The sequence below is a fragment of the Pan paniscus genome, chromosome 3 (assembly GCF_029289425.2).
Source record: "Pan paniscus chromosome 3, NHGRI_mPanPan1-v2.0_pri, whole genome shotgun sequence".
Lineage (NCBI taxonomy): Eukaryota > Metazoa > Chordata > Mammalia > Primates > Hominidae > Pan > Pan paniscus.
Genome location: NC_073252.2, coordinates 123,250,301 through 123,266,040, shown reverse-complemented (window position 1 = coordinate 123,266,040; position 15,740 = coordinate 123,250,301). Strand labels below are relative to the sequence as shown.

At 32.5% G+C, this 15,740-nt stretch overlaps 1 protein-coding gene across 2 annotated transcripts in view; it reads right to left on the bottom strand.

Annotated features, from left to right (window-relative positions):
* FAT4 (FAT atypical cadherin 4) overlaps positions 1 to 15,740 on the bottom strand; it is a 177,861-nt gene that overhangs the window by 7,558 nt on the left and 154,563 nt on the right. For both annotated transcript variants that reach the window (XM_008969462.4, XM_008969463.4), the window contains exons 13-16: positions 9,144 to 9,229; positions 8,067 to 8,246; positions 5,546 to 5,670; positions 3,674 to 3,891 (exon numbers count right to left, since the gene is read on the bottom strand). In XM_008969462.4, coding sequence (XP_008967710.3) covers positions 3,674 to 3,891; positions 5,546 to 5,670; positions 8,067 to 8,246; positions 9,144 to 9,229 — 609 coding nt within the window. The remainder of the gene's footprint in view (positions 1 to 3,673; positions 3,892 to 5,545; positions 5,671 to 8,066; positions 8,247 to 9,143; positions 9,230 to 15,740) is intronic.

Genomic DNA, 15,740 nt, shown 5'->3' with positions numbered 1-15,740 from the left:
AAAATAGAAAAAAAGCTTATGGAATAAGGGTATAAGGAAAGAAAATATTTTTGTACAGCTGTACAATGTATTTGTATTTTAATTGTTATTACAAAAGAGAAAAAAGTTAAAAATTTTAAAAGTTTATAAACTAAAAGAGTTACAGTAAGCTAATGTTAATTTATTATTGAAGAAAAATATTTTTGATAAATTTAATGTAACCTAAGCATACAGTGTTTATAAAGTCTGCAGAAGTGTATAATAATGTCTTAGGCCTTCACATTGACCCACCACTTGCTTAATGACTCACTGACTCAGAGCAACTTTCAGTCCTACAAGCTTCAGTCACAGTAAGTGCAATTTAGGCAACATGTGAAACCTCATCCCTACAAAAAAAATACAAAAATTAGCCGGGCATGGTGACGCACACCTGTAGTCCCATCTACTTGGGAGGCTGAGGTGGGAGGATACATTGAGTCCAGGAGGCAGAGGCTGCAGTGAGCCAAGATCATGCCACTGCACTCCAGCCTGGGCAACAGAGCAAGACCCTGTTGCCCAGGCTGTCCCCCATCCCCCCAAAAATCTTCAATGCAGCCTTTTTACTGTACCTTTTTTATTTTTGGATATGATTATATACACAAATACTTTCCACTGTGTCACAATTGCCTACAGTATTTAGTACAGTAAACATGCCATACAGGTTTATAGCACAGGAGCAATAGACTATTCCATATAGCCTAGGTGTATAGTAGGTTGTACCATCTAGGTTTGAGCAAGTTCACTCTATGATGTTTGCACAAGAACGAAATCACCTAACAATGCATTTATCAAAATGTATTCGTGTCATTATGCAACTGATGACTGCATTTATTTGTTCATTTATTTAATTTGAATCTATAGAGCTTTGAATTCCTTATTCCAATTATTCTGTATCACCTATGTTGCCCACTTAAAAAAACCAGACAAACACAAAACAAAAGAACTGATTTAGAGTAGAAATAAAGTCCATCACATTACTATTATTACAGAACATCAAATATGGAGCTATAGGGTATGCCATGAATGAAGAGAGATTTGTGAAATGAGTTAAATATTGGCCTACAAAGTTTTACACAAGTATGCTTTCCTTTTGCCTTTCTCTCTGAAACTTTCTTTTCTTAATTTTTTCTTTTTCTGAATAGACCCAATTGATTCTACATATTCTTCTCTCTCCTTTCATCACCATTGCTGCCCACACCTGACACTGACACCCTCTCTCTCTTCTAGCCACATGGAATCCCATTTACCCAACACCCTTCCTCATTTTTCACAAAATGTCCTCATCTTCTGTCTGCATGTGTGTGTGTGTGTGTGTGTGTGTGTGTCTGTAGAGAGAGAGAGAGAGAAAGAATGATAGAAAAGAGAATGAGAGAGAGAGAGAGAGAATGCAAACCATAAGAAAGAGTTAAAGAAAGGATCAGAAAAGGAGCCAAAAACAAAACAACAACAAAAAAAAACGGAACCCTGGGGTCTTGGTGACCAATAAGCTAATTGATAAGTAAAAGTCCATCCTAACTAGCTTCTTAATCTGTATAAGCACTTGATATTCCTATCATCCAAATAATTTGCCTGCTTACAACAGCCACTTTCTTTCGGTTTACTTAGTTATTCTTAATTCACTGTTGTTATTTTTTCTTACCTATTCTCTTTACCTGCCAAGCCCCTTTGAAAAGCTTCTTTTCAAAATTTTCATACAAAACTATGCATTTTGGTCTGTATTATTCATTTTTTTATTAATTTGCACTTACTTTCCTTTCAGGAAAAAAAATTAAGTTATTGCTACCAAGCTAACAAAATCTGGAGTTGTATGCGCTGTCCTGTTGGAAGTAGAAGAATTTATGGTGACAAAAACGGATCCTGACATTCAGCTTTTTCCTTAGTGAAGAAAAAAATGTGTCTCTGATTTTTTTCAACCACATTGTATTTTGACTGAATTCCTTGGCTTTAAGTGTACGTTAGTACAGAAATATTTCATATGTCATTTAAATGGCATGAAGACTTGGAAGCAGCTTAACAGATAACACACAGACCTCAATGTCAAAGCCTCTCAAACCATATAAAATATGTTTCTTATAGAAGATGAGGATCTATTTCTTTTTTTGCTTCTTTACTTTGTTTACTTCTAATACCATTTTCAATGAAAATTATAAGTACCAGATAATAATGTAATACAATGGCTTATGTGTTCTCTTTTACAGTTGTTTTATTAACTCTGGAACTGGGTCCTTTGCTTCAATAGAGGTAAAGTTAAAACCTGAAGATGTTCTCTTGTAAGGGAAAAGGGTAGAGTGTCTGCCATTTGGCACTAATGATATTTGGGGCCAGATAACTCTTCGTTGTGAAGTGCTACTGTTTAGCAGCATTCTTGACCTCTACCGCTAGACGCCAGAAGTACTCTCCCAACTCCTAACTGTGACAATTGAAAACGTCTCCAGATATTGCCAAATGTCCCATGGGGGTAAAATCTATCCTAGTTGGAAATGACTGGACTAGAGGAATTATCATTTGAGAAGGTAAGAAATATTGGTTTTTGTACTACTTATTAAATATATTTATATGCAACATAATCATGGTTGGCTTGCACAGAGAAAAATTTTGAGGATGAAAGAGGCTGAAGTTTAGAAGTGAACATCTATTTTTATTTTTAGTATTATATGTGAATTAAACCAAATAATTTTTCTGAACAAATTGCTCTTTTTGTCTGGGAACTATCCCTGGAGTAGTTATTAAATATTGACTAATAGATGAAAATAATTCAGGAAATCTGGATTTGTTATCTTAAGAATTTACTAAAATTTATATAAAAAATTATCAGTAGAATGGTACAAAGTAATATTAATGGAAGGCAGTAAATATAACTAAACTAAACAAACTGTTGGTCTAGGAGATGACTTATTTGTGGGAAAGAAAGCAGAATATAGGTTTAAAACTTCAGAAAGCTAAGGGCCGATGCAAAAATGCATATCTAATGAAATTATTCATCTGTATATAAGTTTAGTATCTTATTTACAGATAAGAAAAAACAAATTATGTAAAAGCCTAATGATAAATCCATTGTTCTCATGAAGTATAATTTTTAAGATTATTTAAAAATTATTTGGAAAGGTTAAGTAAAATTATAATGAATTCCAAATATACTTTACTCCACAGAGTTTATATAGAGAATTGAATATATGCTCCAGAAATCATATAATTTCAAAATGTTTTTGCTTATTTCAAAATGTTTTCCTTATTCTAATCCTGTCAATTGACATATACATATCAGTATTTGAAATAATTGTTGGAGAAAAATATTTTTGTATTTCAAACAAACATTATATTTTTGGTTTGCTTTGTCTAAAAGTAAGAAAAGAAGTGATATAAATTCTTACCAGAAAAATAGATTGCAACTAATTCTTTGTGTGCTGGCCTACCTGGCAGGGTTCTCTACTCTAAAGCAACACAAAAGTGTGTAGAAACCAAACCATTCAGATCTTTGTTACTCTGGCCAATGCCTGGGGAATAGTTAAGATAGATGACATTGGAATAGTGCCCAGCATTAGTCGGAACTCTAATGGGTTGTAAAGAAAAGGACAGAAATTATGGGGGAAGTGATTTAAACCACTACACGGCAGGCGGTCTAATCAAATGAAGTCACCATTAGCTTTTATCTCACCTTCACAGTAGTGTAATTGCTGCTTTCTTGGATATGGATTAAAACGCCATTCTCGCTTCTGGTCCTAAATTTTACTTCCAGACTGTTCACACCAAAAGGCTCCAACATGGCACCTCGTAAGCTTTGCCTTAACAAATATTCCCGCTTCTCATTCTGACTCATGTGGTAGTCCAAGCGCCCTTTGCCTTCTAATGATAAGGCAGTGTCAGGAGTAACAGCTGGAAGTCAAAGGAAAAAAGGGAAAATGAATGCATTCATTTGGCATTTCTTGGAGTGTTTTCTATAGTGACAAAAATATAAAAAGGACAATGAAAATGTCGTTCTGGGAATTAATGTCCCCCAACTCTACTCTTAAAAAATAATTTCCATTTATGAATCATTATATAAGTTGATTTCACATGTTTAAATGCATTTCAGAACCATGAAATTAAAATACTCTATGACAGTCATTAACCATTTGGGAAATATTTTACTAAACTATTTGCCACATTACGTAAATTATGAATATCTAAAGACAGGCACTTGTTGGTAATATGTACTTGAAAATTTTGTTTGTAATCATTTTCACTGTGTTTCCAAAATATATGTTTGCATGGTTAAAATGATTTGTAATCTTTAGTCTCTAGTATGCTATAAATTAGGACAAAGAAGTGTTCAATCAAGTATTTACATCAGTAACTAACTTTATTTTCAGTAATCATCACATATAATTTATCATCATGTATAATCAGTATGTATATTATAGTTTATTGTAATCTGAAAAAATCCACATTCCAGAAATATTGAAGCTTAAGTTATAGAAACAAATAATATAGCTAAAGAAAGAATATTAAGAAAATGAGCTCAAATGGATTTCAGCCCTGAAAGATACACTTTAAAAGAATACATTTTATAGTATGTGAGTTATATCATGATTTAAGAAAAAGTGTCTCTGGTATTTATCTAGCCAATGACTCATATTTCAGATATAATTAGGCTCCTTATTAAATATTTATTACATTGAAAATCACATGACAATATATATTTTCTATGTTTTCATTATATCTAATATAATTACACACAATTACACTTTCTGCTAAGACCTTTTAGATTATATTACATCCTCAATTTTATTATGCATTTCTATTTGTTTTCATAATATAATTTAATCAAATGACTCCTTAAATGTAGTCAGATACCTGCAATGGAGTTAAGTAGTAACCACTTGTTTGAAAATGAAGAATTTTTACAAAAGAGGAACCATTAGGGTTAGTTAGTGAAATGTGCAGCTCGAAATTAGAGAGCACCATTTTCTAATGATGATATGAACATCATTAATGTCTAAATAATAACATTAGGCTTAGAAGACAATGATGAAAGGATTTAAAAAAGTAATATTCAAAATTAATTCTACTACTTGTACATTAAAATGAAAGTATCAACATTAATTTTAACATATTATGATGGCTCTGTATGATGTTTTGATCTCAGTGTTGAGTGATTTAGTGTGTATACCTTTTTATGCACAAAAATTCACCAGAAAAATATCCCCCAAAGGCAGATAATATGAAAAAAAGCCTAACTATAACCTTTGATATTTTAGATTGCCTAGCATTCTAACACATAAAACAAACAAAAATAAGTGAATAAAATACCTTTAAAGTGGAAGCTAGAGATTTAGTTAGTAAATGATTTTTTAAAAGGATATCATTCTTCTTCAGGTTACAAAAATAATTTTTAAAATGTCACTGTATTTTACCAATTATTGTCCATTTAATATTTTAATATTTAGAATGAAAGCATAATTTTTAATTTGATTACATACTTGGGTGCATATATTTTACTTTTCATAGTTATTAAAATTTCCAGGGGAAGACGGAAGACCTTACATACATTTTTCACAGTATTTCCCAGTGAGTCCCTCTTTGCAATGACACTGCTGCCATGACCAGTAATCCACACATGTGCCACCATGTTGGCATGGGCTGCGAGTACAAGCGCCTTCCAGCCTAGGGCATCTAAAATAAATCATAATGAGAACAATAACGCACATAAAAGATGAGGAGAAGTTTGCTAAAACTCAATATAAACTTTTATTAGCTTGTTTAATTTCAAGCACTCCATTATTTGAAGCTCAAGTTACAACTACATTTGGAGAAACTAATCAAACCAGAAGTTTTCCTAGAAAACATAGTCTGCCTCACACTAAAGAAGATTCAAAAAACATTATGTCTTATATAATAATGATAAAGCTGTGACAATTTCTTCTTTAAATTAATTCTTACTTGAATAAAATACCTTGGTCAAATAAACACTTTGGTTAATACATATGATCCAGGGACCACATATTTTTTGACACATGTCTATCAGGATACTCATGCAACTAATGTTTATTGAATGCCTACCATATGCTAAGTACTGTTCTAAGCATGGAAGTAAAGTAATGAAAAAATAACCGTGTACTCAGGAAGTACTTATTTTTTCTTGTGGAAGAGGCAGAAAATAAAGAAAAAAATAGCTATAGAGAAAATCAAGGTGAGAAAGGGTATAGTGAGTTTGCGGGTTTGCTGAATCTTTAGATTAGGCAGTGAATTAATCTTAATCTTTGTTAAGACCTAAATAAAATAAGGGAATGAAGTATATCTCGTAGAATATCATTTCAGCTAGAGGAAACAGCCAGTGAGAAAGCCTTGAAGTGAAAGCGTACTGCCATGTTTGAGAAACACCGAGGCCCAACATGGTTGGAGCTCAGGGCACAAGAAGAAGAATAGTTAGATATGTTCAGGAAGTGAAGGGAGATGGCAGATCATAAAAATGTTTTCATTCAGGGTCAGGATTTTGGCTTTGAAGCTGGGTGAGATGGGAAGCTATTGAAGCACTTTGAGCCAAGAAGTGAAAAGTTAACTGACTTATGTTTTAAAAACCATTCTAGGCTGGGTGCAGTGGCTCTCCTCTATAATCCCAGCACTTTGGGAGGCTGAGGCGGTGGATCATGAGGTCAGGAGTTCAAGACCAGCCTGGTCAACATGGTGAAACCCCGTCTCTACTAAAAATACAAAAATTAGCTGTGCGTGGTGGCAGGCACCTGTAATCCCAGCTACTCCGGAGGCTGAGGCAGATAATTGCTTGAACCCAGGAGGTGGAGGTTGCAGGGGGCCGAGATCCCGCCATTGCACTCCAGCCTGGGCGACAGAACAAGACTCTGTCTCAAAAAGCAAACAAACAAACAGAAACATCATTCTGGACATAAGGTCTAACAGAAACAGAGGAGTTAAAGGTAAGTCTAAAAGTTTTGTTTCAGTAGGTTTTGACCTAAAAAGATGTTCACAAAATATCTCTAAATGAAAAAAAAAATCGATATTTAAAAAAGTACTTGTGTGAACACGGAGATATAAAAGGATGCACACCGAAGTATTAACAATGGTAGCAATCCCAATCCTTTGTTTTTCTGTACTGTTTGATTAATAATAATAACGAACTAGTGTGACTTTGTAACAAAACAGTAACAACATGTAGGAAAAGAAAGGCAAATAGCAAATGTTATTAAAATACTTAAGTTACAAACATTAGAAAGTATTCCTAGCTTTGCCTTTAATAGTTTTATTTCTAGTAATCTCATCCAAAAAATAATGTGAGCAAAGATTTTTGTGAAAATGTGTTCATCACAGGGTAATTGGTATATTAATAAAATTGGAAATAACTAAAGTGTATAGCAACAGTTAAAATATAGCACATTCACATCTTGGGATACTAAGCAGTCAAAACATGACAATAACCTAAGAGTAGTTGTCTCTGGGTGGTTAGATTATAGGTTAATTTTGTTTTCTTCCTTGTATTTTTCAGAATTTTTCAAACTTCGATAATGAACAAAAGTAATTTTAAAATAAAATATGTAATTTCTAACATCCCTAAGTTATTGCTAGAAACCTAATTAATAATCAAATAAAAAAGCCTTACAGTTCATAATTAATCAAGTTATTGCCTGTTTTTAAAGCTGTATCAAGTTTTTAGGAATATGTATGTCTATAAGTAAAACTATTTAATGTGAAATAAAGTTCTATGTGCCCATGATGGCTAACATCTATATATCTCTCTGTGCTGGAACCCTTTTTTATATAATTTACCAACTTAACTAATTTAATCTTCACAACTCTCTGTAAGAGGATAAAACATATACATGCCCACATGCATATATATATATATGTATAAGAATCTAGAAATATATTAATTTTCTAATTAAATATCATACTTTATGCCAAAATTTCAAAGGTATAGTATTTAAAATTCAAAACAATGTAAATCATTTGGTATTTTTAGAGATTTGAGCATAATAATTTCATCTTTTGATGCTCACTGAAGCATACTTTTTTTGCATTTTTTTTCTTTAAAACAGTAAGAAATAAAATCGCCATACTGATCTAGGATGCCTTGTGCTGCCAAAGCTTGGCTGGGTTCCAGAGGCCTTCCATTGACTGCAAACTCCATTATACACCCAACAAAATCATGGCTTTCCACGTGTCCTCTTCTCTGAAGGATTGGTTCTAGAGATCTGATACCTCCAACTGTAACTCTATTTGGCTGAACATCAAGAGTCCTAAATAAATAATGGAAGATATAAATATTAGTGTCAAAAGATTACATTTTTAGTATAATGTTTAGTTCGAAAAAGAGTGAATATAGCTTTTTTTGACATTTATTATAGTGTGATAAATTTCAATGGAAAATATGTAGAAGAGTGTCCAATACACACACAGAGTTGTTAGACTTCCGAATTATGAAAAATAATAATATTTATGGAAATTATGTTTTCAATTAGTCAAGTTAGATGTATATTATCACAATACTGAGTCAACAAGAAGGAGCATACTCTCAGAGAGAAAATAAAATGCTGTAGAATTAGTGGCAACTCTAATATTTACATTAGATTACATTGCTCCTTCCCTGAAGAGATGATAAAGAATATCAGTAAGTTGATCAATGCAAGGGATGCCAATAAGTTGATTGAGGCAATGAATGATGCATCATGATGCGTGACTACTTATTTTTCTCTGTTTATCATTTTTCCTATTAAAATCACTTATTTTCTGGTAGATTACTGCTGTGCTCAGCTTTAAGTGCGATGGAAAAATATCTGTTAATAATTTTCACATAAACTTTTAGAAATGCATTTGAAAGAACTGAGGTCTTTATCCTACACGTTTTTCAGAATGAAGATCATATGCAATTATTTCATGAATCTTTCCAAAGACTACTGGCTATATTTAATTTCCTTTTCTCCAATTTTATCCTTATTTCTACCACTTCATTTCACACATTTTAACACATTTTGCACAGTAATTATTGACTATTTTATATTATGAAAATTTGGAGAGGGAAATAAAATATCTTAAGCTTTATGTACTACTTAGCATCCTATAATTATTTTTAGGTATAAAGTTTATTTTAAAAAATTTTAAGTAATAATAAAAATTAAACTAATCCTATTCCTTACCAGTCATCTGAAACTGCCACATTACTGACAGTACAATATCCTGGCTCTTGGTTCTCAGAACAGGAGTCCACAGTTAAGGAGGCTGCCTACGAAGCAAGAGAAAGAAACATTCAACTTTGAGTTCTACCGTCCCTATTAGCCTTTCCAGCCAACACTACCCATGACTTGCTTCTATGTGAACATGACTTAGAAACTATGATAACATCTTGATTTAATGCATAAATCACATAATTATAATATTGAATCATGGGCACATGTTTCTTTGATATCTCAAACTAAAATTATGACTATCTATACCTATGAGAGGTAAAAGGGTACCTTTAAAAATCCTCTCCTGCTCCCCTGTTTTATAGGTGAAAAAAGATAAAAATGCCGTTAATCTTTTTTAGAATAATACACAATAGGTCTGAAACATCTTCCTGTAGATTACAATCTTAAGAAACGTGTTTATTGTACTGTCAAGCTATGTTAACAAAAGACACTTAATTTTGGATTTTCAAAAGTCTTATTCTAATATGATTTCAGCCACATTTACAAAAAGATTAGGAAAATACAGTATAAATACTATATAGCAATCTATGAAAATTTAAATATTTGGATTAAAGTTTGAAATTTGTTAAACAAATCAAGTAAGTGCTCCTCTCATTTTTGTTAAGAATAATTATTTATAAATAACATTACAGCATATTTCTGTATAATCAGGATGTATTACTGTAGATCACTTTACAGTAAAAAATCCCCAATAGTATTTAAATAATGACTAAGTAGTATTTTTGCATTTTAAGGGATGCGTATTCCCTTGAGACAAAAGCCTTCTGTTTAGTAGAACATATGAATACTCCTTTTGATTGATAAACAAAGTCATAAATTTATGGTTAAAAGGCCTCAGAACATGATAACCATACAAGTCAGAGTCCTGTATAATGAGTACCAGCAACTGAGGATGGCTGCAGTGCAGTCTAAGACCAAAGTTGTATATCCATATTATTGTGTAATCTCCAATGCTATTGTGATACACCTCCTTTGTTCCCCAAACTTCATTAAAATTTGACAAATGACAAACTTTGCACACTTTACTTGCTGAAATTGTAAGAAGGATGGAGTGTAGTGCCAGTAAATCACAGGAATAGCAATAATTCATTATCCGAATGGACAAGAGGTTGAAAGGTTTCTCCCAATGCAGACAATAAAGCCTTATTCTAAATTTACGAATGCCACAGACAGGATTAATCCAAATTTGTTACATATGTAGCAGAGAAATATAAATACAATGCAACTATTCATTTATCAGGATGCTTATCATTTCAGTTTAATAAGAGCAAAACAAATGTAGAAAACAGTGCAGGAAGTTAAGCAAGTTGACTAATAACATGCCAAACTTAAATACAAAGTTTTTGGATATCAAATTTTCTGTATTAAAAAATCAGGCCACTTTCATTAGGAATGAAAATGATTAATTTCCTTAATATCCTGCTTTTATCAATATTGCTTATGATTTTTAGGCAATATCCATAAAATATATATTTAAATGGGAGACTTGTAAAAATTTATCTGAAGTATCTCACATTTTAAAAACAAAGACTGAGGTGAATGTATAATCCATTTATTAATTGTTTATCAAATATTACTGGCTAACATATTCTTAAATGTTTCTAAGTTAATTATTATAAGCTCTATACAGTAAACTCTTGTGAGCCACATGGAATTTTTTTGCCATTTTTTTCAAGTAAATTATAATAAATACTAACATTTGTAGGAAAAATTTATACTTCCAATTCTCTGGCAAGTCATTCATGCCCCATATAGTTTACTCTTTTGATAGTTATGATTATTTTCAGTTATCTGTAAAATGTGGTGACACCCAATCTCAAAAGCAGTATTAGGTTTTTATAATTCAACTTCTGCTGCTTAGGTGACTACTTGATTGAACACATCTCTCCACATATATTATGCAAGTATCCTTGTAGAGATCCCTAAAAGTATCATAAACTAGAAAGTACCACATGGATATTTATAAATGCCTCAATTAGAAAAATAACCTTGGATAAAACAATTATATTTTAGTCATTGTTAATATTTCGTATACATCTAAAAGCTTGCTGATACAACTCAAAGAAAGAATAATGGAGGAGATGTTTTATTTTAATAGTAAGCTTATGCAATTTAATCTTCAGAGTTAAATTCTCTTTTACTGTTGAATTTTTATAGCTTTACCACCATAAATTAAAATGTTTTATCCCAACTATGCAATGACTTAAAGCTTAGAGGTTAATGATTTTGCCAGTTTCCAACCAAAATTATTTTGAAATGTAGAAAATGACAAATTCAGAATCCAGTAGGGGCCTTATTTTGGATGTTTTCTGAAACAGGAAGACATTTTTCCTATGACTCAAGTAATAATGACAGAGTTTTTTTCACATTTGGTATTATTAAAAATTGATGACTATGGTCACAATAATACAAATGAACTGCATCCTTCTCCACTCACCTCTTGCTCCCATGTCCTTGTCTGATAGAATCAAATGCTCATGAAGTTTAATGAGACCTTGGAGGTCATCAGGTAAAATCGTTTATTTTACATTATAGTATACTTGACAACATATCAGAAATATGGTTATCTTACATATGTGTGGAGAATGGGGGTGAGGTGATGTCTACTATTAATCATCAGTTTTAGGATATTATTATGGCTAATGTGAGCCCAATCTATATATATCAATCTCTAAATGTTTTTCTAATTCTTTAAGGCCCAATATTTCTGGTTACATCAATCATCAGGAATACTAGAATTGATTAAATCTATATTCTTCCAGAGAATGCTGGATTTTTAAAATCTCAAGCAAAAATCAGTGCAGTAACCTATACTAATCAGAAAATATATTTTATCCAAGATTTGTTTGTTATACCTCTACTAATGTTCATTAAAGTCAGGTGGATTTTTAGGCACTACTCATAATGTAAACTTCATTGAGACCAAGATCAAGTAAAATATTCCATTATTTTACTTCAAAAGGTTATATGTGGTTTGTGTTGGTGATAATTCAGGGTGACCAACACCTGTTTAAGCACTTAATTCACAGAAATAAAATTTTAATTATGATTAATATTAACCTTTACAATAATATGGAAATGTGGGCATATTAGAATTAAAATATAAAATATAACATTATGTCTTGACATCATTTTCGGAATGTTGGGGGTAATTTTATTAAGTAAACACTATATAAATTAAATATATTAGAAAAATGTTCCAGCTGGAAAATATTAACACTAAGTTCAAAAGGAAATGGAAAATCATCTATAACTAAAATGATTGATAAAAACCATACAATACTTCTGTTGTTTTCTCACCAATATTTCAAGTAACATACATTTAATAACCTGGTAGGACCCTGAATGCAGTTTGATGGATGTGGCGATATCCGTGAATGACGTGTCTGAGCAGCTACCCTTGACCATGTTGACACAATCAATTGGTTATATTTAGAGCTAATCATTATTCTTTTTCCCCCTCATAATTAAAAACAGTTCTGTATTTTAAAACTTGCTTAAATTTCCTTTAATGTTGTAGTAAATTAGAGTGGAGGAGAGAAATGTCATTGTATCTGATGCCAATTCAAAATAAACATGGATTTATAAAATATTCCTGAGATCAAATGACAAATTTTGTTCTTTCATAATAGATTGTCTGTTATGTGTATTGGTCAAAAATAATTAATATTATAAGGTAGTTTCTGTCTTACGCCCTTATGAAATTGGTAATTATAGATTGCATAAATTTTAGCCTTTAAAATTAACTACGCGTCATAGGGAAAAAAACTAGCAAAAGCTTGGTTAAAAACATTTTAAATATTACTTCTGAATATTGCTTATATGCATTCAGCAATATAACATATTCCATACATTTAGTGGCAAAAATTTCTCTATAGTCACACAAATGTATGATTCATATGATCAGTCTAAGGACTATATAAGTTGTCATATATTTTAAAGATTGCCATGAAGTCAGAAATACAATTATAATCATTTACATACCAAGTTTTTTCATTTAAAATGATTTAAGGGCACTTATTTTGTTGTTTTGGCTAGACTTTCTTTTTAATAGACAATTTAACATTTTACACAATTCCTTTATCTAGGGTGAATTATAAATCTTACCAGTAACTACCCTGCTTTTTTTTTTTTTTTTTTTTTTTGAGACAGAGTCTTGCTCTGTCACCCAGGCTGGAGTGCAGTGGCGAGATCTCGGCTCACTGCAAGCTCCGCCTCCCAGGTTCACGCCATTCTCCTGCCTCAGCATCCCCAGCAGCTGGGACTACAGGCGCACACCGCTATGCCGGGCTAATTTTTTTTTTTTTTTTTTTTTTTTTGTATTTTTAGTAGAGACAGGGTTTCACTGTGTTAGCCAGGATGGTCTCGATCTCCTGACCTCGTGATCCGCCCGCCTCGGCCTCCCAAAGTGCTGGGATTACAGGCGTGAGCCACCCTGCCTGGCCACCAGTAACTACACTTTTAAAGGCTCAAAGTTAAAGTGCAAAAATACTTTAAGACAGATTTGTTAGCATTTTCTTATTAAAAATCCTTGATAGCTGTTAGAGATGGGGGAAATATGGAGAGATAGTTGTGAAGATAAATAAAGAATAAAAAATAAATAAGCCATTCCATTCTATTATACTATGTCAAATATTTTCAAACATTAATAAAGAAAAGATGTGATGCATTTTCCTTTATAAAGCATTTATTTAATAAACACAAGTCCTAAATAGATATGTCATTCTTGTAACATGAAAGCCACATAATAAAATCAATATAATCTATAAATACATGCATGCCTCATTTTATTGCTCTTCACTTTATTGCACTTTGCAGATATTTTATTTTTTACCAATTGAAGGTTTCTGGTAATCCTGCATCCAGCAAGTCTATCAGCACCATTTTTCCAACAGCATGTGCTTACTTTGTGACTGTGAGTCACATTTGAATAATTCTCACAATATTTCAAATATTTCATTATTATTTTATGTGGTATGGTGATCTGTGATGAGTGAAGTGTCCTTGGATGTTACTATTATAATTATTTTGTGGCAACATGAACCGTGACATATACGATGGCAAGCTTAATTGATAAATGTTGTTTATGTTCTGGCTGCTCCAGCAATTATCTGTCTCTGGTCTCTCTACCTATCCTCAGGCTTCCTTGTACCTTGAGATAAAACACTACTGAAATTATGCCAACGAATAACCCTACAATGGCCTCTAAGTGCTCAAGTGAAAGGAAGAGTTGCATTTCTCTCACTTTATATGAAAATGTAAAAATGAATAAGCTTAGTGAGGAAGGCATGTCGAAAGCCAAGATAGGCCAAATAGGCTTCTTGTGCCAAATAGTTAGCCAAGATGTAAATGCAAAGTAAAAGTTCTTGAAGGAAATTAAAGGTGCTACTCCAGTGAATATACAAATGATAAGAAAGCAAGATAGCCTTATTGCTGATATGGAGAAAGTTTTAGCAGTCTGGATAGAAGATCAAACCTGTTACAACATTCCCTTAAGCCATCATCTAGTCTAGAAAAAGGCACTAACTCTCTTCCATTGCATGAAGGCTTAGAGAGGTGAGGAAAGTACAGAAGAAAAGTTGGAATGTAGCAGAGGTTGGCTCATGAGGTTTAAGGAAAGAAGTCATCTCTGTAAGGTAATAGTACAAAGCAAAGCAGTGAATGGTGATATAGAAGCTGCAGCAAGTTATCCAGAAGATCTAGCTAAGGTCATTGATGAAGGTGGTTACACTAAAGAACAGACTTTCAATGTAAAAAAACAGCCTTTTATTAGAAGATGTCATCTAGGATTTTCATAGCTAGAGAAAAGAAGTGAATGCCTGGGTTAAAAGCTTCAAAGGATAGGCTGACTCTCTCATCAGGGGTGAATATAGCTGGTGTCTTGAAATTGAAACCAGTGCTCCTTTTCCATATTAAAAATCCTAGGGTCTTTAAGAATTATGCTAAATCTACTGCACCTGTGCTCTATCAGTAAACAGAAATGCCTGGATGACAGTGCATCTGTTTACAGCATGGTTTATTGAATATTTTTTAGCCCACTGTTGAGATCTACTACTCGGAAAAAAAGATTCCTTTCAAAATATTACTGCTCACTGACAATGCACCTGGTCACCCAAAAGCTCTGACAATGATGTATAAGGAGATTACTGTTGTTTTCATGCTTGCTAACACAGCATCCAGACTACAGCCTATGGATCAAAGAGTCACTTCGACTTTCAAGTCCTATTATTTAAAAAATACATTTCATAAGGCTATAGCTGCCACAGATGATGATTCCTCTGATAGGTCTGGGCAAAGTAAATTAAAAACCTTCTGGAAAGGAGTCACCATTCTAGATGCCATGAAGAACATTCATGATTAATGGAAGGAGGTCAAAATATCAAATATTAAAAGGAGTTCGGAGGAAGTTGATTTTTGACTCTCATGGATGAGTTTGAGGGCTTCCAGATTTCAATGGAGGAAGTAATTGCCAATGTGGTAGACACAGTGGGAGAACTAGAATTTGAAGTGAAGCCCGAAGATGTGATTGAGCTGCTACAATCTTGC